Source organism: Panthera tigris, chromosome A2 (genome assembly GCF_018350195.1).
Source record: "Panthera tigris isolate Pti1 chromosome A2, P.tigris_Pti1_mat1.1, whole genome shotgun sequence".
Lineage (NCBI taxonomy): Eukaryota > Metazoa > Chordata > Mammalia > Carnivora > Felidae > Panthera > Panthera tigris.
The window spans coordinates 144,918,311-144,941,231 of record NC_056661.1 but is presented as its reverse complement, the minus strand read 5'-3'; the positions used below and the strand labels follow the sequence as shown (position 1 = coordinate 144,941,231).

At 40.8% G+C, this 22,921-nt stretch overlaps 2 protein-coding genes across 11 annotated transcripts in view; one reads left to right on the top strand and one right to left on the bottom strand.

Moving 5' to 3' along the window:
- Positions 1–4,998: 4,998 nt before the first annotated feature.
- SSMEM1 (serine rich single-pass membrane protein 1) lies at positions 4,999–16,103 on the bottom strand. Of its 6 annotated transcripts, none has more exons than XM_042972370.1 (3): positions 16,021–16,103; positions 8,337–8,391; positions 4,999–5,845 (listed from the first exon to the last, which is right to left on the bottom strand). In XM_042972370.1, exons 1-3 carry the CDS (start codon positions 16,039–16,041, stop codon positions 5,349–5,351), a joined length of 573 nt encoding a protein of 190 aa, XP_042828304.1. In that variant the 5' UTR covers positions 16,042–16,103; the 3' UTR covers positions 4,999–5,348. The 6 variants fall into 6 exon arrangements, with proteins under 6 accessions (XP_042828304.1, XP_042828284.1, XP_042828294.1 ...); XM_042972350.1 differs by having other exon boundaries at positions 8,337–8,394; positions 16,021–16,102; XM_042972360.1 differs by lacking the exon at positions 16,021–16,103 and adding an exon at positions 15,640–15,756 and having other exon boundaries at positions 8,337–8,394.
- Positions 16,104–16,310: 207 nt separating this feature from the next.
- The window catches only part of TMEM209 (transmembrane protein 209), a 37,228-nt gene continuing 30,617 nt past the window's right edge, over positions 16,311–22,921 (top strand). For 2 of the 5 annotated variants that reach the window (XR_006212676.1, XM_042972300.1), the window contains exons 1-4: positions 17,877–18,013; positions 18,171–18,229; positions 19,410–19,541; positions 20,064–20,305. Coding sequence is in view for 4 of the 5 variants with exons in the window: in XM_042972300.1 (XP_042828234.1) it covers positions 17,877–18,013; positions 18,171–18,229; positions 19,410–19,541; positions 20,064–20,305 (570 nt within the window). In the remaining variant the exon portion in view is untranslated. Of the gene's footprint in view, positions 16,388–16,589; positions 16,734–17,876; positions 18,014–18,170; positions 18,230–19,409; positions 19,542–20,063; positions 20,306–22,921 lie in introns of those variants that run through there. The other 3 variants (XM_042972316.1, XM_007078082.3, XM_042972319.1) reach the window with 3 other exon arrangements.

Genomic DNA, 22,921 nt, shown 5'->3' with positions numbered 1-22,921 from the left:
TCCTGACAGATAGAGAAGATCCAGGTGGCCTGGTACTTGGAAACTTGTCAGATGTTATTCAAAGCAATAAAGAACACATCACACAAGTCTTTGGTATATTGTTACAGGGAAACCCTGTTTAGAATGTACTAATTGGGAATTTGCGATCATTTGAGGAAGGGCTGGCTGAAGTTAACCTTTGTACTATCTATGGAAGAAAAAAAAAGAGTTCGCTGAAGTTCTGAATAGCGTAAACAAGATTGGAAGGGGAATAATTATCTACTTAAAAGAACCAGTTGTTTTGAAAAGCTTTAGAAGTATCCTTTTACATACAAACAGGGTAATTATGACTTAAACAAAGGCTGGCCTGTTTCTAAGCCTTCTTTGAAATGTCAATTACAAATTACTCTTGTTTATTCATCAAGGCAAAACCCACCCCTGCTTACCAAGCAACAGTTGGTTAGCTTGCTTCCACCTACTCTATTTGAAAATAATAAACCGAAGCTCTTTTAAAGCAGTATCGTTTAATTCAAGCTTTTCACTAATCTTGACTGTTGGTCCATCCTACAGTGTGGGTGAAGAGTTACTAAGTACTAGCATACAGTAATCAGGAACGCAGAGTGACGACCGCCTTCACTAACTTGGGGGAAAAGCTGCCTGACACAGAAAATCTACAAAGAACACTACTCCGGAGCCGCGGCTTTTATTTCTCATTTTGCCAGAGTAAGAAACACATTTTGCATGGCAACTCAGTACGCACACACTGAAACAAAAACAGTACTTACCCTTATTATGCGCAGTACACTGTTATTTTCTATTTATTTTTTCCTAAATGCTAGTCACAGCCCTCGAAAATTGATTTCACAATCTATGAATGGGTTGCTGTTTTGAAAACACGAGGATCTGTTGGGAGATAGCATTCCATCCTGAGAGAAAGGGGCTGGTGCTGGGGAAGAGCTGTGGTTGCTCCCAGATTTCTTGGCTCTCCTCTCAAATCCTTGGCCATCAACCTCACTGCTCTAGTCACTACTGTCTCTTCTCGTTCCTGGATGTGCTGTGCAAAGCTCGTTTCCTATCCTCACCAGCCCTCCCAGCCGAGTTTCCAGTTCCCTCCTTTTCTTCAAAAGGCCACCCTGAGTTTCTGCCTGAGCTATCAATAAGCTGGCCACGCTCACCAATGGCAGATGAGGCGAGCTGACGCTGTGAGGTCTCTCCGCTCCACGGTGGGGACCCTCCCCAGCTTTACCCTACTGCTCCCATCTCTGATTCTTGACTCCATTTTCTATGAACAGTCTTCCTCTGGTATCTGGGCTCGGTTTGATATTTAGGTCTCCCAAGTTCTTATCTAATTGCTCTCCATTAAGGACATGGATAATGTATTACCATCACGGTGAAAACAAAAATCTTTATGGCCAGACAAAACCCAAGACCCAGCACCCCCACACTCACCAGCTACGTGACCTCGGGTATGTCGTTCAATTTCCCTGACCCTCAGTTTCATTATCTGTGAAATTGGGAAAACACCTATTTTGCAGGCTTGTGAATCCGTATAAAAGGGCTTATGCTGGGGGCACCTGGGTGGCTCAATCGTCTGAGTGTCTCACTCTTGAGTTTGGCTCAGATCATAATCTCACGGTTCGTGAGCTTGAGCCCCGCGTTTGGCTCTGCGCTGACAGTTCTGAGCCTGCTTGGGATTTTCTCTCTCCCTCTCTCTCTGCCCCTTCCCTGCTTGGGCTCTCTCTCAAAAAAACCAATAAACTTTAAAAGTAAAATAAAATGAGGGCGCCTGGGTGACTCAGTTGGTTAAGATTCCGACTTGGGCTCAGGTCATGATCTCCGGGTTCGTGGGTTCCAGCCCCACGTCGAGCTCTGTGCTGTCATCTCAGAGCCTAGAGCCTGCTAGGGATTCTGTGTGTGTGTGTGTGTGTGTGTGTGTGTGTGCGCGCAGCCCTGGTTTCATGAATAATCTCCTACCTCACAGGTTCTATTCCTCTCCCATTAATCCACTTCCAACCATGCCTGGCCATGCTTTGGATCCTCCCCTACCCCATCTTTGCCTTGTTCCATTGATTCTGTGCATTTCTCTCCTTGGCTTGGGATGTCCCCCCAGCTGTGCTGGACCTCTGTTTTGGTTTCATGTATTCACAAATTTACCCTAATCTCATCTTTATGGCCCCTGGTTTAACTCAATCCTGATTCCTTCTTCTACCCCCACTATCTCCTATCCCCCACTCTAATCTGTTCTAGCCCCCATGGATAAGGCCAAGAAAAGTAGCAGTCTTTGATAGGACTCTTCAGATTATAATGTTTGTATTATATAATGTGATTTAAATTCTAAACCCACAAGCAAAACATCTGAGGCATGGGTCCTCACTCTGTTATCCAGAAAATAGTCATCATATTCCTTTTCCTGGTGAGATCATGTCGCTTGGACATCACTTCTGGCTGTGTGAGAGGTGGTGATTGACTTACCTTGAAATCAAGATCTTTTAGGGGCGCCTGGGTGGCTCAGTCGGTTAAGCGTCCGACTTCAGCTCAGGTCACGATCTCGCGGTCCGTGAGTTCGAGCCCCGTGTCGGGCTCTGGGCTGACGGCTCAGAGCCTGCTTCCGATTCTGTGTCTCCCTCTCTCTCTACCCCTTCCCTGCTCATGCCCTGTCTCTCTCTGTCTCTCAAAAATGAATAAACGTCAAAAAAAATTAAAAAAAAAAAAAAAAGAGCCCAACCTCTGAAGCCAGACAATGCGGGTCTAAATCTTGTCCCTGCAACCTGCTACTATATTTTCAGCTTGTTCCTTTGTTTTTTGTGTTTGTTGTTTTTGGGGGATTTGGGTTTTTGTTTGGTGCTATTTTGGTAAACAACAAGCATCTTGATCATATCAAGTTAGAAACATCAGAATCATTCACTACGTCTTGGATATTGGCCCCTGTCCTGTCCTGTCCCGGCTTTCCCCAACTCCTCCTTTCTGCAGTCATGAATCCTTTTTTGTATTCATTCAGCTGCATTATTTATCTGTCATGTTGTCTGGCACTGTGCTGGGTCATAGAGATACTAAGATGACAAATCACGGACTCTCCCTTAAAGGTGGACAAATATGTATAGAGGTCAGAGGGACATGCAAAGAAATCCATTCATGAAAATGTTAAGGATGCTGAGATAGAGAATGCTGCAAAGTACGCCAGGGCATAAGGGAGTGCACAGTGAGTTCTGCCTGAGGGAACAACGTGGAAGAGGGTGTCAAGGAGTTAGGGAAGTTTTCATGGAAAAGGTTGATGCTTCAGGTGACTCTTGAAGTCCTGCTCTTCGCTCATGGCCTCAGACCTGTTCCAAAACTCAGGCAATCTGAACAAGACAGTCTCCGCAAATAAGTTCAGAAATTTCACCCAAGTCCTGGATTCTAGTGACCTAGTTCCAGTGGTTGGGGTTCCCACATTGCCCCCCAGTTCCCTTTGTTGCCATCAGTTAAGAAATCTACCATCAGGGGCGCCTGGGTAGCTCAGTCGGTTAAGCGTCCGACTTTGGCTCAGGTCATGATCCCAGAGTTCGTGAGTTCGAGCCCCACATCGGGCTCTGTGCTGACAGCCCAGAGCCTGGAACCTGCTTCGGATTCTGTGTCTCCCTCTCTCTCTGCCCCTCCCCTGCTCACACTCTGTCTCTCTCTGTCTCTCAACAATAAAGGTTAAAAAAAAAATTTTTTTTTAAAGCTACTATTAGCAGGAGTAACCCCTGAGCCAAAAATCATAGCTTGTGATCATAGCTTGTGAGTCATGAAGGGCTCAGTCCCCAGTATCAATCAGGTTGCAGTCTTTATCATATATAATATCTAAGTCCTTTCCCAAGATTCAAGGCCTTCTTTGAACTCTAGCCCAGGGACTACAGTCCCTGCTGTTTCTCTTGTCTTTGCCAGCCTTCTTCTCTGGGATCCGGGGCCTCCTTTCATATCCCAGCTGGGGTTCTGCTATCCATCTGGAGAATGGTCTCCAGAATGGCCACCCATCTACTGAGACCTGCCTGAATGTCCCACTGCTGGGGTTCCCACTTAACTCAAAAGCCCAACCTCACATACGTCCGGATTGTGGCTAACTTTCCATAAAGACTCTCTCTGACCAAATTTTAGTCAGGCTCCTCTGAGTCTTCTTCACACCCAGATCTCAACTTTGGTGCCTGGCCCCACTTTTAGCAAGAATCCACCTTAAGTAAGTTTAGTGAGAGCTCCCTACCCTTAATATCTGATCAATATCCTCTTCTTCTATCTTTGATGCCTAAATCCTTGACTATCTTTAGCAAGAATCCTGTTAGGTCAGTTTGTTGAGAATCCTCTACCCTTGATGTCTCCTCTTAGTAATTTTCCATTCATTAACCACCCCCCATCCTGCTCCTTGGCTGTAAATCACCCCTCCTCCTTGCTGTATTTGGAGCTGAGCTTGATTTTCTCCCCTATGGCAACAGATTTAACCCCTATTACAATAGTCTTTTTCTTTTCAAGCAATGGTTGATAGATTTTTTTTTTTTTTTGGTAGCATTTTGTGGCATAGTTTTTTTTTAAATTCTTTAATCTCAACTTTGCTGAGATATAATTCCAACTTTACTGGCGTATAACATGCATAATCTATAACATGTATAGTTTAAGGTGTATAACATGATGATCTGATACACATATATATTGTGACAGATTACCACAATAAGATTATTTAGCACTCCATCACCTTGCATGATTACCATTTTGCTGTGTGTGGTGAGAACCTTTCAGATTTACTCTTAGCAACTTTCAACGATGGCATTGTAAGAGTATTGTTAACCAGAGTCCCTATGCTGTACATTAGATTGCCCAAAACTTATTCGGGTCTTTCTCCAGGCTTTCTTCCTCCTCACCGACTGTAGCTGATGCATGTGCAACAATGCAGCTCAGATAGAGTCACCTGAAAATATGGACCTGGAGAATGTGGTCCATTCCATGCCAACCAATGTCACCGAATTCATTCAGTCAGTCAGACCGTCAAAACATACGAATACATGTAAATGGTTTGTGAACATAAGTATATTTTCAAAGAGCTTCCTTGTTTGTAGTACAGACATAAACAAAATACAAATACGCAAGGAATAATATATGTCTTCTGCTCTTTTGAAAAAAAAAAAAAACCCATAGGAGATGCAGACCTTTGATGTTCTAACGGTGCCATAAACAAATTCACTGGCCTGTTTTTGGACAAAGGATTATCAGAAATTTTACCTCTTGGGTTCCAAGTATGTTTTTGTTGTTAGTAGAGAGACTCTATTGTAAAAGCCTCCCTACCTAGAGCTCTGGTGATTTTTTTGTGTTTTATTCGTCTCTTTCATTTGGCTTCGTGTAAGGTAAGGACTTGATAAAATTCAAATTTTGCTGTATTTTGTGCTAATGTCAGGTACACGATTTTCCTCTTGAATATCTGCCTTCGTGTGGGTTGTTCCTGAAGTGTTTTGAAGGAAATGGCGTGTCAACCACTCACTGGTTCTCATGGCTTTGCAGTGGAGGCAGGGCCTTTCCCTGGTTTGGTAGCTTCCCGCATTCCTTTGCCTCTGAGCTATTTTCCTCTTCTGAATACTAGCTGGCGATGGGTGATGTTCACTTTCACTCTCCTTCCACGAAGAGGCTCCCGAGTTAGATTCTTCACCGTCACACTCGGTAGAATCACTATCACGTTGGGTCTGATTCACCCGGCTGAATTGAGAATGGAGCCTGGCTCGTCTTTGTTCCAGAGAGGCGTTGACCAAAGCCAGTTCAGACTCAGTTACAGGGGTGAGTTGGCTCTGCTTTGGTTTTTTCATCATTTGTAAAGAGGCCCAGTCACCATCTTTGCTTTGCCGCTTAAAGGAAGTATCTTTGCTTGCTAACAGCCAAGGAAACAGATGAATATGTTAGGCATATTATTGGTCACCGGAACTTCATATTCCCTAAGGAAGCCTATGGCACGTGTGGACTCACTCTCAGTTGCCATTTGCCAAGCCACCACTTTTCTCCACTCACTTGCAAGTGTTGGCGTCTCCCTGCATCTATACCACTTGTACACCAAATCTCCTAAAGACCAGAAGGGTCAAATGGAAGCTTGACACACGGCTTTTGAAGTTTTGTGGGCCCCCGATATAAGACCAAGGGAAAGGCCTCTAAGCCTTTCCAGAGAAGGACCCTTTTTTTTTTTTTTAACGTTTATTTATTTTTGAGACAGAGAGAGACAGAGCATGAACGGGGGAGGGGCAGAGAGAGAGGGAGACACAGAATCCGAGGCAGGCTCCAGGCTCTGAGCGGTCAGCCCAGAGCCCGACGCGGGGCTCGAACTCACGGACCGTGAGATCATGACCTGAGCCGAAGTCGGCCGCCTAACCAACTGAGCCACCCAGGCGCCCCGAGAAGGACCCTTTTTAACCTTGCCTCGAAGTCTTAAAGATTCCAGTATGTATGTGAATGTGATTTGGGTAGCGGGAAACTAAAAAGGATCTTTTCTCTACACAGTGAGTGTGCTGGAGTTGTCTTTTGCCCAGCTGGCTGGCAAAAACAGATTGTGAAGCTTTCAGGAGTTTAATAAGATAGCTGTTAAAACACAGCCATTAGTAAAAATGAAATTATACAAACGCGCCATTAAATCAATTTAGGTTACATAAATGTGATAAATATTCAAAACTAATCACTTCCTAATTATTTTATTACATTTTATTATGAGGTAGGCTCTTAAAGCTATTTCTGTCCTATCTGGTTGGAAATACCACGTAATCATGTGCTACCCTGCATCTCTCCCCTGTAACATCACACTGGTAATTTGAAATCAGTTTTGATGGATGGCGTAGAAATCAACAAGCACTAAAAATCAGGTCTCAGTTTATGGTTTTGTGGATTGTCTAGGCTTAAAGTGATGAAAAACAGGTTACTAACATAGGTCACATTTCGAAGTGTCATGGGCAGGGCGCCTGGGTGGCTCTTGACTTCAGCTCAGGTCATAATCTCTGGTTCTTGAATTCAAGTCCTGCATTGGGGTCCTCACTGACAGTGCAAGGTCTGCTTGGGATTCTCTCTCTCCTCTCCCCGTCCCCCTCCCTCTCTCTCAAATAAATAAACTTTAAAAAAAATGAAATAAAATAAAAGATAAAAGTGTCATGGGGTGCCTGGGTGGCTCATTGGTTGCGTGTCCGACTCTTGGTTGTGGCAGGTGATGATCTCCCGGGTCATGGGATTGAGCCCCATGTTGGGCTCTGCGCTGGGCATGGAACCTGCTTGGGGTTTTCTCTCTGTCCCTCCTCTGCTCACACATGTGTGCTCTCTCTCTCTCAAAATAAACAAATAAACTTAAAAAAAAAAAAGTGTCATCCTGTAGCCACCACATTCTGAATAGCACCCAAAAACAAGGGAAATATGCTTCCAGAGTATTCTAAAACTATTATCCAATTCAGCAAAGAAGTCACATCACTAACAACCAGGTTAAGTTCTAACATACATCTTGTTTCTTTCATCTTACTCCTTAATTTAAAGGAAAAGAACATTCATTTTGGAGCTACACTTGTTCGTCCGTTGCAGCCACAGGCCGGCCAAGGATGCAAGGGTCTGGCAAAAATCAAGGAAAGCATTTAGCTACAACTGGCGATCTATATGGAATTTACTATAAAGTGTATTACATGTTTTGTTACTTGTAAATTGTGCGACATACATCCTTCATGTCAGCGACATTTAAAAAAACCCCACGTAGACACACATCCACATTTTTGGGGAGTCAGTTGTTAAAACACTTAACAGCACACCACAACTTCTAGGTTATTTAAAAAGATGTCATACATGGGGCGCCTGGGTGGCTCAGTCGGTTGGGTGTCCGACTTCGGCTCAGGTCATGATCTCACGGTCCGTGAGTCATGATCTCACGGTCCGTGAGTTCGAGCCCCGCGTCGGGCTCTGGGCTGACAGCTCAGAGCCTGCAGTCTGTTTCGGATTCTGTGTCTCCCTCTCTCTCTGCCCCTCCCCTGCTCATGCTCTATCTCTCTCTATCTCAAAAATAAATAAATGTTAAAAAAAAAAATTAAAAAGATGTCATACAAAGCTCACAGTGCTGTAGCAACCCGAACAATAAAGGTATATGAAAAGGGAGCTATGTGAAGGGAGAATGTTGAGGAATGAAGCGAGAGCTTGAGCTCTACCTACCAGTAATTTATAGCCTCTAGCGGCTCTGCAAAAGCAGGTAAGCTGTCCTGGGCTAAAGCAAGGAGCTCCCGCAAGGGGCCACCACAGGTCTGGGGAGGCCCTATAACCATTCTGGGCTGTTCTCCTCTGTACTTTGCTTTCCACATTCAGCACATATTTCTCTCATCACAGTCCAATACCAAATATGTACCCACGCTCACCTTTACTGACCGAGGTGCTGGTCCCACTGTCTTCCTCCTTTTTCTTCTCTGACATCTGCTTCAGAAATACAGATTAGTAATAGCAATCTCAGTTGGTTGGTTTTCGCTTACATTTACTTGTAAAACACTGCTGCCCTAGGGGCACCTGGAAGGCTCAGTCGGTTAAGCGTCCGACTTCAGCGCAGGTCATGATCTCACGGTTTGTGAGTTCGAGCCCCGTGTCGGTCTCTGTGCTGACGGCTCAGAGCCTGGACCCCGCTTCAGATTTTGTGTCTCTCCCCCTCTCTCTGCCCCTCCCCTGCTCATGCTCTGTTTCTCTCTGTCTCTCAATAATAATAAATAAACATTAAAAATTTAAAAAAAATTCCACTGCTGCCCTAGACTCTTGGACAATGTCTAATTTTAAACATTCAGTACGATTCAATAAATTCTTACTGAGTTTCCATTACAGTGATCCTTCTGCTGCCCACTGAAGATCAGGCTTTGATGCCAAATCTGCCAATGTGTTTTGAACCAAACCAAATGGAACAAAGACTTGAGAGAAAACAATACTGATAAGGATCTGTAGGTTATAAAGTTTTCCTGTATTCACATTGCAAAGACATGTTATTTAAACATCTTTTTTCTTTTTTTTTTTTTTGAGAGAGAGAGAGAACTTGAGTGGGGGAGAGGGGCAGGGACAGAGGGAGGGAGAGAATCTCAAACAGGCTCTATGCTCAGTGTTGATTCCCCTGAACCTGGGATCATGACCCAAGCAGAAATCAGGAGTCGGATACTGAACCGACTGATCCACCCAGGTGCCCCTAAACATCATTTAAAAACAGATTTGATGGTACTGGGACTGATTTTAAATTACTTAAAAAAAAATTTTTTTAATGTTTATTTAGTTTTGAAAGAGAGAGAGAGACAGACAGTGTGAGTGGGGAAGGCGCAGAGAGAGAGGGAGCACAGAATGTGAAGCAGTCTCCAGGCTCTGAGCTGTCAGTACAGCTCGAACTCGTGAACTGTGAGATCATGACCTGAGCCGAAGTCAGACGCTTAACAGACTGTGAGCCACCCCGGCACCCCTTAAATTACTTTGTAAAGGACATTTCATCAGGTCTCCTTTTCTATTATCTTTGAAGATCTTTACCAAAGTTCATAAACTTAATATCTCCTAAATCCTTCAGGAACTTTCCTCCAAAAGGCAACCATGACGCATTATCTGTGAATCTGGCAGCAAAAAAGAAATGGATTTCTTTGAAGAGTTCCAATTTCAAATATTCTAGCCCAATATTCCATAAATAAGTCTGTTCCATTGTTCAGATCCATGCCCCATTTTTTGATGCTGAATGTGATTTTGCCAAAAGATATGAATATAAAGCAACTCTTTCAGAATGTATCAAAATTTTAGAAATACTGGTAACACTTTTGACACACAATAATTCTCACTAGGAATCTAATAATCCAGGGAATAATCCCCCAAAGAGAGAAGACTATGCACAAAAATAATCAGAAAGTAATTAAGATAATATAAAACGCAAAATTCAAAAGGGGGCAATGGTTACATAAATTATGGTACAATCATCATATATAGTTGTAAAAACTATTATAATAAAGGCACGTCACAACATAAGAAAATGCATGTTATAATATTAAGTTAAAAATCAAGATGCATGGGAATGCAAGCTGGTACAGCCACTCTGGAAAACAGTATGGAGCTTCCTCAAAAAATTAAAAATAGAAATACCCTACGACCCAGCAATTGCACTACTAGGCATTTATCCAAGGGATACAGGTGTATTGTTTCGAAGGGACACATGCACCCCCATGTTTATAGCAGCACTATCAACAATAGCCAAAGTATTGAAAGAGCCCAAATGTCCATCGATGGATGAATGGATAAAGAAGATGTGGTATATATATATATATATATATATATATATATATATACACACACATACACACACAATGGAGTATTACTCGGGAATCAAAAAGAATGAAATCTTGCCATTTGCAACTACATGGATGGAACTGGAGGGTATTATGTTAAGTGAAATTAGTCAGAGAAAGACAAAAATCCTATGACTTCACTCATAGGAGGAATCCAAGAGACAAAACAGATGAACATAAAGGAAGGGAAACAAAAATAATATAAAAACGGAGGACGAAACAGAAGAGACTCATAAATATGGAGAACAAACTGAGGATTGCTGGAGGGGTTGTGGGAGGGGGGATGGGCTAAAAGGGTAAAGGGGCACTAAGGAATCTACTCCTGAAACCACTGTTGCACTATATGCTAACTAATTTGGATGTAAATTTAAAAAAATTAAAAATAAAATTAAAAAAATCAAGATGCAAATTTGTATATGCAATATGATCACAAGTTCAATAAAAATATGAAAAAAGACTAAGAAATGTCCACAAGTGTTAGCAATGGTTGAGTTTGAGTGAAAGAGTGATAGTTTTCCTTATACCTTTTTAAGTTGTCTCCAGTTAGGAAAAAAATGAATTTTTGTAGAAAGTCCAACTTCCTTCGGGTAGAAAGTGCTGTACTTGGGTATTCATAACTACAATCCAGGACCCTTGGCCCATTCCTTTCTTAATATCTGATCTCTGCAATAGCAGGCAAGTGTCTTTAACAAGGTGCCTCTCTCCTTTTTGGGTTACGGCAACCATTCTCTGAAAACCTTAAGAATGGAATCTTCTTTTAAGAAACCACTCTTTTGAACAAAAGATGCAATGGGCATTAAGGAGGGCACTTGTTGGGATGAGCACTGGGTGTTATATGTAAGTCATGAATCATTAAATTCTATTCCTGAAATCATTATTACACTATATGTTAACTAACTTGGATTTAAATTAAATATATATGTACATATATGTATGTGTATATATATGTATATATATATGTATGTATATTTAATATATATTTATTTTAATGTATATTAACCTATATATTTTTATATAATATATATAAATATATATTTATAAATTTATATATTATATAGAAATTTATATATATTATATATATTTATAAGTATAATATATATTAATTTCTATATAATATATATTTAATTTAATATATATTTTAATGTATATTTAATATATAATACATATATACATACATATATGTGCATATATACACATACATATACATATATATATATAAAAGAAATGACTCTTTTAGAAATGATGGGGGGGGCTTATTTTAAATTGAATATGTATAGAGATAATTATTAAATGATTAGCAGTTTATAAGCCTAAAAATTATAGTGGTTGGCTATTTCCATGTAATCTGGAGTGATTTTTATTTCATTGCTTGCACTTTTCTATAATTTCTACGTTTTCTATAATGCATACTTTTGTAATGGATGAGGAAGGGGGAATGTTTAAAAACATTTATTAGGTTTATATCATTTTCACAGAAAGCCTCTATATTTGACTTAATGTCACATTAAAACATAATCATAAAATCCTGAGAAAGATTTTGCATCAAGCTAAGTGGAATCATACGAACTGTGGTTATCAAAAGCATTTTATTAACTATCTGTGTGTGACTCCGTGAGTGAAAACAGCAGCAGAGCCTGCCCTGAGGAGTAGGGTAGAACAGAGGAGAGATCTAGGCTAAGGCTACCAGGGGACAACTCTGCAATTTCTCCGATTCACTTAACACCTCTTAAACTCAGTTTCCACATATGCAAAACAAGAAGCTTTGGACTGGCATTGTTGGGAAAAATACCGGCACCAGCAGTCTGAATAAACACTAAACAAATGTGTAAACTAAATATAGTATTCATAGTCTCTGAAAGCAAAAAAGTACATGCATCCTGAAGAGTGGCAAATCCAGAGGAAATCCCTGTGCTTCGCAGTGGAGGATAATTACCACCACATTTCCATCACACTTTTACCATTACTTCAAGGTTTGTAAATAAAGGCTCATAGGTTAGCAGAGAAAATGAAGTTCAAAGTGAAAGAAAAATTCCATCCTCCTTGACTAGCTCTCATATGGTTCTCAGATTTCAAATCTGGGACCCTTCAGAAGAAGCAGTTCAACCAATTGTAACTGCCATAAGGATACAAAGCGAAAGACGAAACCTCTAAGATAATTAAGGTTTTAATCAGCACTGAATAGATTTAATTCAACATTTCAGCTATGCTTTGAAGCAAACGAAGTATATGGCAGGAAACCATGGTCTATATCTCCTCTGTCACTAACCACTTGTGTGACATTGGACAAGTCACTTGATTTCCTTGGGGTTTATCAATTAAAAAAAAAAAAAGGAGGGATACTGATACCTTACTCGCCTACAGAAAGGAAGCAGGACAACGTGCTCTCTTCAGGTCCTTGAAGCTCAGGACTCTGGGACTCCAAAGAGCTGACGCAAGCAAAGGAGCAGAAGAATAGCTTAGACCTCGTAAGTGGTCTTCATGAGGAAATTGCCAGGAATCAATTTCAATTTTTTGTTAATTTTCTAAAGTATCTTTTCTGGCCCATCCAGACAAATTCAATATACTTAGCTAGGGAGTTTAGGACACATATCAGCGATCACTATTCTAAATCTCCTTTTGGCAAAGTATCTACTTGAAGAAGCATTTAGACTTTAGATGAAACTTCTCAGGGGGAAGAGGTGGTGAGGGGAAGAGTCTCTGATTATCATAATGGAATCCAGCTGGCATAGATAGACCAACCCTCCTGCTCTCCTTCTAGAGCTGATGCAGCACTCGGTCTAGCTGCCCATTGCCAGCCCTGTGTTCTGACTGTAATGCCAAATGATGGAGGTTTGAGTAATCATCAACCTGTATGAATGGCCAGCAAGGACTCCATGTCAGCAATTTATAAGAGCTCGGTTGCTCATAATATGTTGGAGATTCACAGTCCTGAAAATTTGGGCTATCTCCTTCCTAAGAGGATGGTATTTTCTTCTGCTAGTAGGTGGTCTAGAATGCGGACCTTCGTTCTGTTTAGTTTATTTCTACATCTTATCTGTCGGGAGAGTATAGTGCCTCATTCTACAAACTCCCAAATCCTACAACACATCTTCTATAAATACGACAACTTTAGTATCTTTGATTAGAATTATGTGGCTACAAAAGGAATGTGGAGGTCATTCACCAGTAGGGAAGTTCATCCCAGCATTACATAGCCTATGGACAAACTGCAAACCTAAATGTCTCAGAATCACAGATTTGTTCTGGTGCAACCACAAGACAGTCATGCAGTCATGAGGAGTGCTGCTGTGTGAATACGATTTGAGGAAGTGTTGCAATATAATACTAAGTTTTGAAAAAGCAGGATACAAAAATATGTACAATACAATGCCGACAATGTAAGATCAAGGAGAAATGGAGAGAAATATATTGAGATAGAGAAAAAGAAAAAAAAAACTAGAATATACTCCAAAATGTTAACAACGGTTATCTCTAGAGAATAGGATTACATTAGCTTAAATTTTCTTCTTCATCCTTTTCCATATTCTTGGATGCTCTAGAGCGAGATTGCATTATTTTTAAAATAACTTTTAAAAAGTAGTTGGATCGAAGTAAAGTGAATTTATTTTATGGAAAATCCCCTATTCTACAGTAAACATATTATATAAAATGAAATCGGATAGCCTACCCAGACAGAAGCCCGCGAAAAGAACATCAGGACCAATATAATGACAAAATACCAAAGCAGGAAGCTCCCTATTGCCCCGCAAGAGTCATCCTTCTGGCATTCATAATCCTGACTTGGAATAGGAAAACTTAAAGGTAGGGGAGGAGGATCCACCTCCCAAAATAAGGAAAAAAGGTCTCCCATGATGGCTTCTCGCTTTGGAAATAAAGCATGCTCGAAAGAATGAAGATGACTGAGAAGTACTTCACTCCATGTGTATGACAATTTCCTTGGCAACCTATTATGACATACACTTCAGTAACTGTGACAGGAACCGGCAAACACTTCTTGGATTTCTAAGCTTTTGGAAGATTTACGTAAATTATTTCTACAAAAGGTTATGGTATTTACCCCCTATGTCAATAGGGTGCATTCTGCCCTAATCTTTTTTTTTTTTATTTTCCTGAAATTTGTATACACTGTATTTTCCTTAAATTTTAACGCCTATAAAATCTAAGTCTCTGAGGTATTCATTCATTTTTTTCAGTGTCTTTTACACGTATCGTATCACATACCATATATAGATTAACATACGTGGGTCTAATGTGTTATAGACTGGATTGTGTTCCCCCAAATTCATACGTTGAATGAATAACCCCCAATTTGACTATAATCACAGATAGGGCTTTAAGGAGACAATTAAGGTGAGGGGCAGCTGGGTGGCTCCATGAGTTAAGCGTCGGACTCTTTTTTGTTTTAATGTTTATTTATTTGAGAGAGAGAGCACAAGCAGGGTAGGGGCAGAGAGAGAGGGAGACACAGAATCCAAAGCAGGCTCCAGGCTCCGAGCTGTCAGCACAGAGCCTGATGCAGGGCTTGAACTCACAAGCTGTGAGACCATGACCTGAGCTGAAGTCAGAAGCCCTATCGACTGAGTCACCCAGGCGCCCCAAGCATTGGACTCTTAATTTCGACTCAGATCATGATCTCACAGGTTCATGAGTTCGAGCCCTACATAGGGCTTTGCACTGACAATGCAGAGCCTGCTTGGGATTCTCTCTCCCTCTCTCTGCCCCTTCCCTGCTCACGAGCTCTCAAGAATAAATAAATTAATTTTTAAAAAGAGATAATTAAGGTTAAGTGAGGTCATAAAGATAGGGCCCTAATCCAATATGACTGATGTCCTTATAAGAAGAGTAAGAGACGCCCCAGGGGTATGTGGACACAGAAAAAAAAGGCCCTGTGAGGACACAGAAGTCAGTAAGCCAAGGAAAGAGGCCTCAGGAGAAAACAGTTCCAACCTGGAAAACTGTGAAAAAATTTAATTTTTGTTGTTTAAGCCACCCAGTCCAGGGTACTTTTTACAGTAACCCTAGCAAACTAATACATAATGCCAGCTATATATCAAATTTGGATAGTAGTACCGTTCCTTTTTAAGCCTTCAACAAATGCACGATAACTTAAGGACATCAAGAGAGGAACGAGGAGTCTGTTGTAAATGACATCAAATGTATACAATTTCCTAGGAGAGAGACATGGGGTGGGGAGGAACCTAGTATTCTAATTTTGACTGTACATTGAACCCTTTCACTGCGAACCATTTTTGAGTTAGTCCGTCTCAATCTAAAACCAGAGCAAAACACTACTGCTGCTAAGGCAGTCCAAAAATTATTAAAATCGCAGTTTAAAAAAAAATCTGTTAGATCTTTTAAGAGCATAGCATACCTGCAGATTCCATTGCATATTAATGATACGCAGTAAATAAATAATAATTATTATCTATTAAGGAACCAATTTTCTTCTATTTGACTTTAGATGCATTTTAGGAAACCTTTGGGTCATTGAGACGTACGTGACGTAACAATCCACTAGCTTCTCGTGGAAAGGTGTGATGTTTTCATTAGGGTAACATTTCTCCACAGCCCCAACGGCGGGTCCCAGCGCCCTGCTCTTCCTGGCTGTTGGCTCTGTGCTTTAGGCCGGCGTCGCCTCTTCCAGGAAGCTCTCCTTCCGGGAGCCCATCCGTGGCACGCCTCTGGGCTCACCTGCCCCCACCTCTCCTGCCCACCTAGGTCACCAGCTGGCTGAGCTCTTCCAGACGCTAACCAGGGAGCTCCACTTTCGCATCCCGGCGCGGCTCAGTGGCACAAAGTAGGCGTTTGGATTCGTTCGATGAAACCAAACTGAACTCCCCGATGAACCTCTTTTCCCCCTCGGGATCAGTTCCGAAGAATATGCAAGAAAAGGAACGACTGCATTTTTTTTAAACCTCAAAACCACTAGCAACTTTGACACGTTTGGGGGTTTCCTCTCACTGCTGCAACCTCATCACAGGGATATTTAAGAATTTACACTGGGTCAGAACACTTTTTTTGTGAGAAATGCTTCGCTGAGGCTGATGGGCGTCTGGACACATTACCACATTCTTTACCCTACAATTAGCTACCCTGCTTAATAAAATCTGCTTTAAAAAGTGAGTCCATAAATGCTCTAAGGAAGCTAAAGTTATATTAGTATATAGAAATTCAGCTTGTTACAGTTAGTTCTTTTTACTGCGGGTTCAGAGCTTGGTCTGAATTTTTGCTGCCCAACCTTCTCCCCGCAGCTGAGCGGGAGGCACAAACCCTAAAGCTGTTTCCCTGGTAACGTTCCTAGCCCTGGGGCTCCCAGCCGCCCTCCCCAACCTCCTCTTCTCGCGAGAAGGTCCGTTCTTCCGGTAACTGTCGTCCGGCAAACTGGTTGCCTACGCCTTAGTGCTTGGCTTCGCGCATGTGCAGTAGAGAGTGGCGCGAGCCAGCAGCTTCCGGCCGAAGAACATGGTGGGTTTTCGGGGTTATTTTTGTGCTTAGTGGACGCGGAGTGCACGCGTGCTGTGGGGTTTCCACGACTGCGGATCTGCAGAGGGTTCAGCCAAAGGGGGGTGTGGCCAGGCGTCCCTCCACCTGTAGCGGAAAGGAAGAAAGAAATGATGGGGGTTGCTGAAGTTTGTGCTGGGAGACCCAGGGAGGGAAGCTCTCGGGACTGGGTAGTTTTGACTCGCGGACTGGGTGGCGGGAAGAGCGCTGCTCTGTACTTTCTGGGCAACGACTCCAGATATGGAAGTCTTAATGTTTTTCTGCCGGAGATGAGGTCTAGCGAAACAAAGGAAATATAAATCCCGCGTGGACCCAAACTGCACACTCCCCAGTCGCTCTCATCCCCTTCACAACAGGAGCGTTCACCCTTATAAAACTTCAGTCCTCACACTTTGCCGGCGGCAACACAAAATTGGGATCTTTGGCGCCCAGCGGTCCGAGTGCAGAGTTGTTTACGATCTTCTGCGTGAAGATGTTAAGAGGAGAGCCTTAAAAATTTTTTTAATATTTATATTTATCTTTGAGACAGAGACAGAGCATGAGCGGGGGAGGGGCAGAGAGAGAGAGAGGGAGACACAGAATCCGAAGCAGGCTCCAGGCACTGAGCTATCAGCACAGAGCCCGACTTGGGGCTCGAACCTACAAACCATGAGCTCATGACCTGAGCTGAAGTCGGAGGCTCAACCGTCTGAGCCACCCAGGCGCCCCAAGAGGAGAGTTTTTAATGGCTTGTAGCTAATATGGAATATTTTCTCTCAGAGCTTGGTATTTTGAGGGGCTAGTCTTTGTGACATTCCAAAACAATACGGAATAATTGCACATAAAATCACCACCCTTTTAAATTACAAAATAAGACATTTTTATTCATTGGAAGTGTTCTCTGAAGTGATGAGCAAGTTCCCTATTGATTACAATATGGTGCCTATAAAGTTATAATTTAGGGCTTCCTTTTCATACAATAATAAATAAAATTTTTTGGAAAGACATTAAAGATAAGGGAAAATATGTGCAGTTTTTAGTTCCAATTATAAAGGACACAAGTTGGATTTCTTAAATGGGGAAGTGGTTTCTCTTCGTTAATTCCTGTGCTTTTTTGTTTTTGGATAGATGCAAGGGGAGGCAAATCCTAGTGCTTCCCTTATTGACAGAACCATCAAGATGAGAAAAGAAACAGAAGCTAAGAAAGTGGTTTTAGCCTGGGGACTCCTAAATGTATCTGTGGCTGGAATGATATATACTGAAATGTAAGTTAATTAATCAAAAAAAGTGAAACTTAAAGAAGACAGTGGTTGGTTCCACAGGTTTTTGTGTTTTTTTGATTTTAGGTGTTTTCTGTTGTTTGGTTTTTGTGTTTGTTTGTTTGTTTTTTAAGATTTTGAAAAGCCTTCTTAATTTTTTCAGGACTGGAAAGTTGATTAGTTCATATTATAATGTGACATACTGGCCCCTTTGGTATATTGGTAAGTAATTAATTTTTACTGTGATTTAGGTTTGCTACCAATGAAAAACTGCATTCAAGTTTAATTCAGCTTAGTATTCATTCCTTCACTCCATAAATATTCAAGTGTGTAGTGTGTTCCAAAAACTGGGAATATAGCAGGGAGGGAACAAGATCCTTGCCCTCATGGAAGGAACATTCTAGTAATTAAACAGTACAGTTCCAGGTAATCATTAGAGTTCTCTGATGAAAAATAACTTTTGGTGGTGGTGATTCGCATTTATTTTCTCTGAAATGCCTTCCCTAAATCCCTACCATGTCTCCTTTCAAGAACAATCAGATTTCTATTCCATTAATGCCTTCCTCAGGTTCCTCGTTCTGTCCTCCTCTCTACTTCCCTCTGCTCTTCAGTATAAAGAGGGTATAAAGAGTCTTTACGGCCTTTAAAGTGAATTTGTAGTCTAATACACATGTTAATGTGGAGTCCATGGTGTGGCAAGTGAATAAGCAAGAGTTTTGGGAGCACCTGGGTGGCCCAGTCGAATAAGCGTCCGACTTCGGCTCAGGTGATGATCTCACAGCCCGTGGGTTCGAACCCCACGTTGGGCTCTGCTGACAGCTCAGAGCCTGGAGCCTGCTTTGGAGTCTGTGTCTCCCTCTCTCTCACTGCCCCTTCCTTCCCTGCTCGTGCTCTATCTCTCTGTGTCTCTCAAAAAATAAATAAACATTAAAAAATTTAATAAGCAAGAGTTTTGGGATCTGCATACCTGAGTGTATAATCATGACTTCGGTAACTAGCTGTGTGCTCTTGCAAAAGTCACTTGACTCCTCTAGTCAACTGAAGGTGAAAATGTTTATTGTACAAGGTTGTGAGGGTTAGTGATTTTTTTTTTTAAGATTTTTTTATTTTTAAGCAATCTCTGCACCCAACGTGGGGCTCCAACTCAACCCTGAGATCAAGTCGCATGCTCCACCAACTGAGCCAGCCAGGTGCCTGATAATATTTTGAAATTTACTAGTAAATGCCATAGACATTATACCTAATAGACATTCATTAAATGGTAACTGTTATGAGGACTAAGAAGATAGTTTTCAGTTTTGTTGTTAAATTGCTAAAGTATGAAGGGTTTTGTTTTCCACTCACCTTTAAATGTTATCCCTTCCATCCTCCCCCTTAAAAAAAATAAACTGTTCTCTTCCAGAGCTTGCCCTTGCGTCCCTCTTCAGCCTAAACGCCTTATTTGATTTTTGGAGGTATTTCAAATATACTGTGGCACCAACAAGTCTGGTTGTTAGCCCTGGACAGCAAACACTTTTAGGGTTGAAAACAGCTGGTAAGTGTTTTATATCTTTTGCAAAGGTGGGGGAAAGGTTGGCAATAAATCTTTCTCAATTTAATTTGCCCTTTTTATAGACTCAGCTGGAAGGGACTTCTAAAGCCATCTGGTTCAACTATATTAAACAAGTCTATAATAAATTGTCTTAAGACCAATGATTATCATTCCTATTTGTATAAACTGAATGGAAATACTATTCAACAACCTCATGAAAGTTTGTTCCATTGTTTAATCACAGTTAAAATTAAATGACTAACCCTTATGGATTGAAGCTAATCTCTTACTTTAAACTGTATGGAAATGGTAAACCACTATTTTGTGTCCTTAGGTAATAATATGTAATTTAACAGCCAAGTTATTCTATTACTTTCTCTTTTCCTGAAGAAAAAGATTCATTTCATTAAGTCTGTTTTTATAGAAATTTTACTTACACATGCACGCACATATTATTTATTTATTTATTTACTTATTCATTCATTCATTCATTCTTTCCTTCCTTCCTTCCTTCCTTCCTTCTAGTTGTACAGACTACTCCTCCACACGATCTGGCAGCAACCCAAATCCCTCCCTCGCCACCTTCTCCTTCAATTCAGGGTCAGAGCGTGTTGAGCTATAGCCCATCTCGTTCACCCAGTACCAGCCCCAAGTTCACCACCAGCTGTATAACCGGATACAGCCCTCAGCTGCAAGGTCTGTCATCAGGTGGCAGCAGTTCCTATAGCCCTGGAGTGACTTACTCTCCCATCAGTGGTTATAATAAGGTAATGAATCTTTTTTCCTGGCCAGTCACATTATTTTAGAATTGGGAGCTACCTTGAAAATCACCAAATGAATCAAAACTCCTCATTTTCTCACTGACAGGACTGAGAAACAGTGGGTAATTGGCTTGCCCAAATTGCCCATTTAAGAGCCAAGAACAGAACCCAGATCCTGATACCTAGTCAGACGTTATGTATACCACACCCTAAAATGAAAGAAAAAAATCAGCTTTTGGAAAGATAATGGACTGAGAGTCACCCTCTAGGATCTTTCTGCAGGGTCTTTCAAACAAGTTGAGACTATGATAATTTTTTTACTTTAGTTTTTTAAATCTATGTTTGCCCTCTTTCTTTGCTTGTTTATATGAAACTTTTGTATATCCTTACAGAATCTTAATGCTTTTCATCATGTGGAATATCTCCTAAGCTAAAAACTGGGATTGTTGTGTAGTTTGACTCTTCGTGATGGGCACCACCCTTCATGGGATGACTAGAAACCTCCATTCCAACTTCCACAAAGTGGGTTTGATAGAAGCAAAATTGACAAATTTGAAATTGTGACTCCTGCCTGAAGTGTAAGAATATAAAAGGAGTGTTAAAGGGGGCATGGTCACGTCTTCAGATGCTCTCACTAGTTAGAACTACATCCCTACAGCTGCTAGTTAAATGAGGAATGTCTGGAAGTGAAATCAACACACTGCCCTTACCCGTTACGTAATATTTCTTTGTAATGAAATTGCATACTACTGGTTACCCAATAACAATTTTGGCAAATAATAACATTTAGAAAATTTTGTATAAGTTAAATTTTATGAGGAAATGTATGTGTAGTGATAATTAATAACCCATAGGCAAATATGACTTACAGTTTTTGTTTTCATGAGAAAAAAAATCACTCATAGTTTTACCAACCAAACATAATTTCTGTTTAATGGCTACTTAATACTCATCTAATGGAAACACCATAGTTTACTCTTGAATATGTAAGTTATTTTTATTTCTTAAAAACTATTAACCTGTACTAAATAGCTCTGTATAAACTTGGTAACATTAATTATCTTTTTTCTCCTAGACTGTAACCTTCTTGAGTACAGGATTGTGTGTTTTTATTCTTGTTTGTTTTCTTAGCATAGTATATGAAATATCGATGCTATATATACATATTTGTTGAACCAAGTTAATACCATGGAAAAGTTAATGAAATGGAATAGTAATTTTTCTAGGGAAAAAATGCCGAGATTGACTAATAGGTAGAAAACCTAAATAAATAAGAAAAAATTTGAACTTTAATCAAATATATCTGCAGAATATATTAGGGTTCCGAAGTTTTGTCATTGAGTTCTTTTAAGTTTTCAAGAAACTTTTCAACTTTTGATTATGGAAATGTTGAAACATAGACAAAAACGAAGGGACTAGTACAGTGCATTTCTAGAGTCAGAAAACTGGATTGAAATCCTGGGACAATCGTGAGTGAATTACCTAATCTCTCATATCTGAAATTAGTATGGTAGTAATATTGACTTATTATCGAGAGGATAAAATAAAATAATGTACATTATGCATAAGATGTGCCCCTCAGCAAAAATAAACCAATTAGTGAATAGCGCAGATATCATCATGGCATATAGAAGGATCTTAGAGAAGGGGGCATCTGGGTGGCTCAGTCGGTTCAGTGGCCAACTCTTGATTTCAGCTTGAGTCAGATCCCAGGGTTGTGGGATTGGGTCGGGCTCCGTGCTGAGCACGAAGCCTGCTTGGGATTGTCTCTTTCCCTCTGCCCCTCTCCCTGTTTATGCTCTCTTTCTCAAATAAAATTTTTTTTTTTTTAATAAAAAAATAAATAAGAGAAAGCAGGGCGCCTGGGTAGCTCAGTCAGTTAAGCATCAAATCTTGATTTCGGTTCAGGTCACGATCTCAGGGTCATGAGATTGAGCCCTGTGTTGGGCTCTGTGCTGACCATGGAGCCTGCTTAAGATTCTCTTCCTCACTCTCCCTCTGCCTCTCTCCCTTGCTCACACACTCACGCTCTCTTTCACTCTCAAAAAAAAGAAAAATCAATGTGGAAGAGGAGTAACATTTTTCTTTTTTTTTCAACTTCATTTCTTTTGCCACTATACTGGAGTAAGTAGTTAATAAAATAGGTAGTACCAGTGACCAGTAGTTGTATTTTTTTTAAGTTTTATTTATTTAGGTAGTCTCTACACCAGACTTGGGGCTCGAACTCACAACCCTGAGATCAAGAGTTGGATGCTCTTCTGACTGAGGCAGCCACGTGCCTCCATATTTTTAAAGTGTTTAACTTCATAAGGAAACACAAGTTAAATGTAAATTTTTTAAAATTCTTCTATATCCAGTAAACATTTTAAAATAGTGAAATGGACATATACCAAAATAGGTCCGCCTATCAACTTTTTTCTGAATAGTACTTAGCACAACATTTTCATTTAATAGAATCGGAATATGTATTAAATGTTCATATGCTTTGATCAGATCATTTCTGTTCTAAGAATCTCCTGAAGGACATTTCTCAGAAATTAAGAAAAGATTTATGTAGGGGCACCTGGCTGGCCAGTCGGTAGGGCATGTGGCTCTTGATCTCAGGGTCGTGAGCTCAAGCCT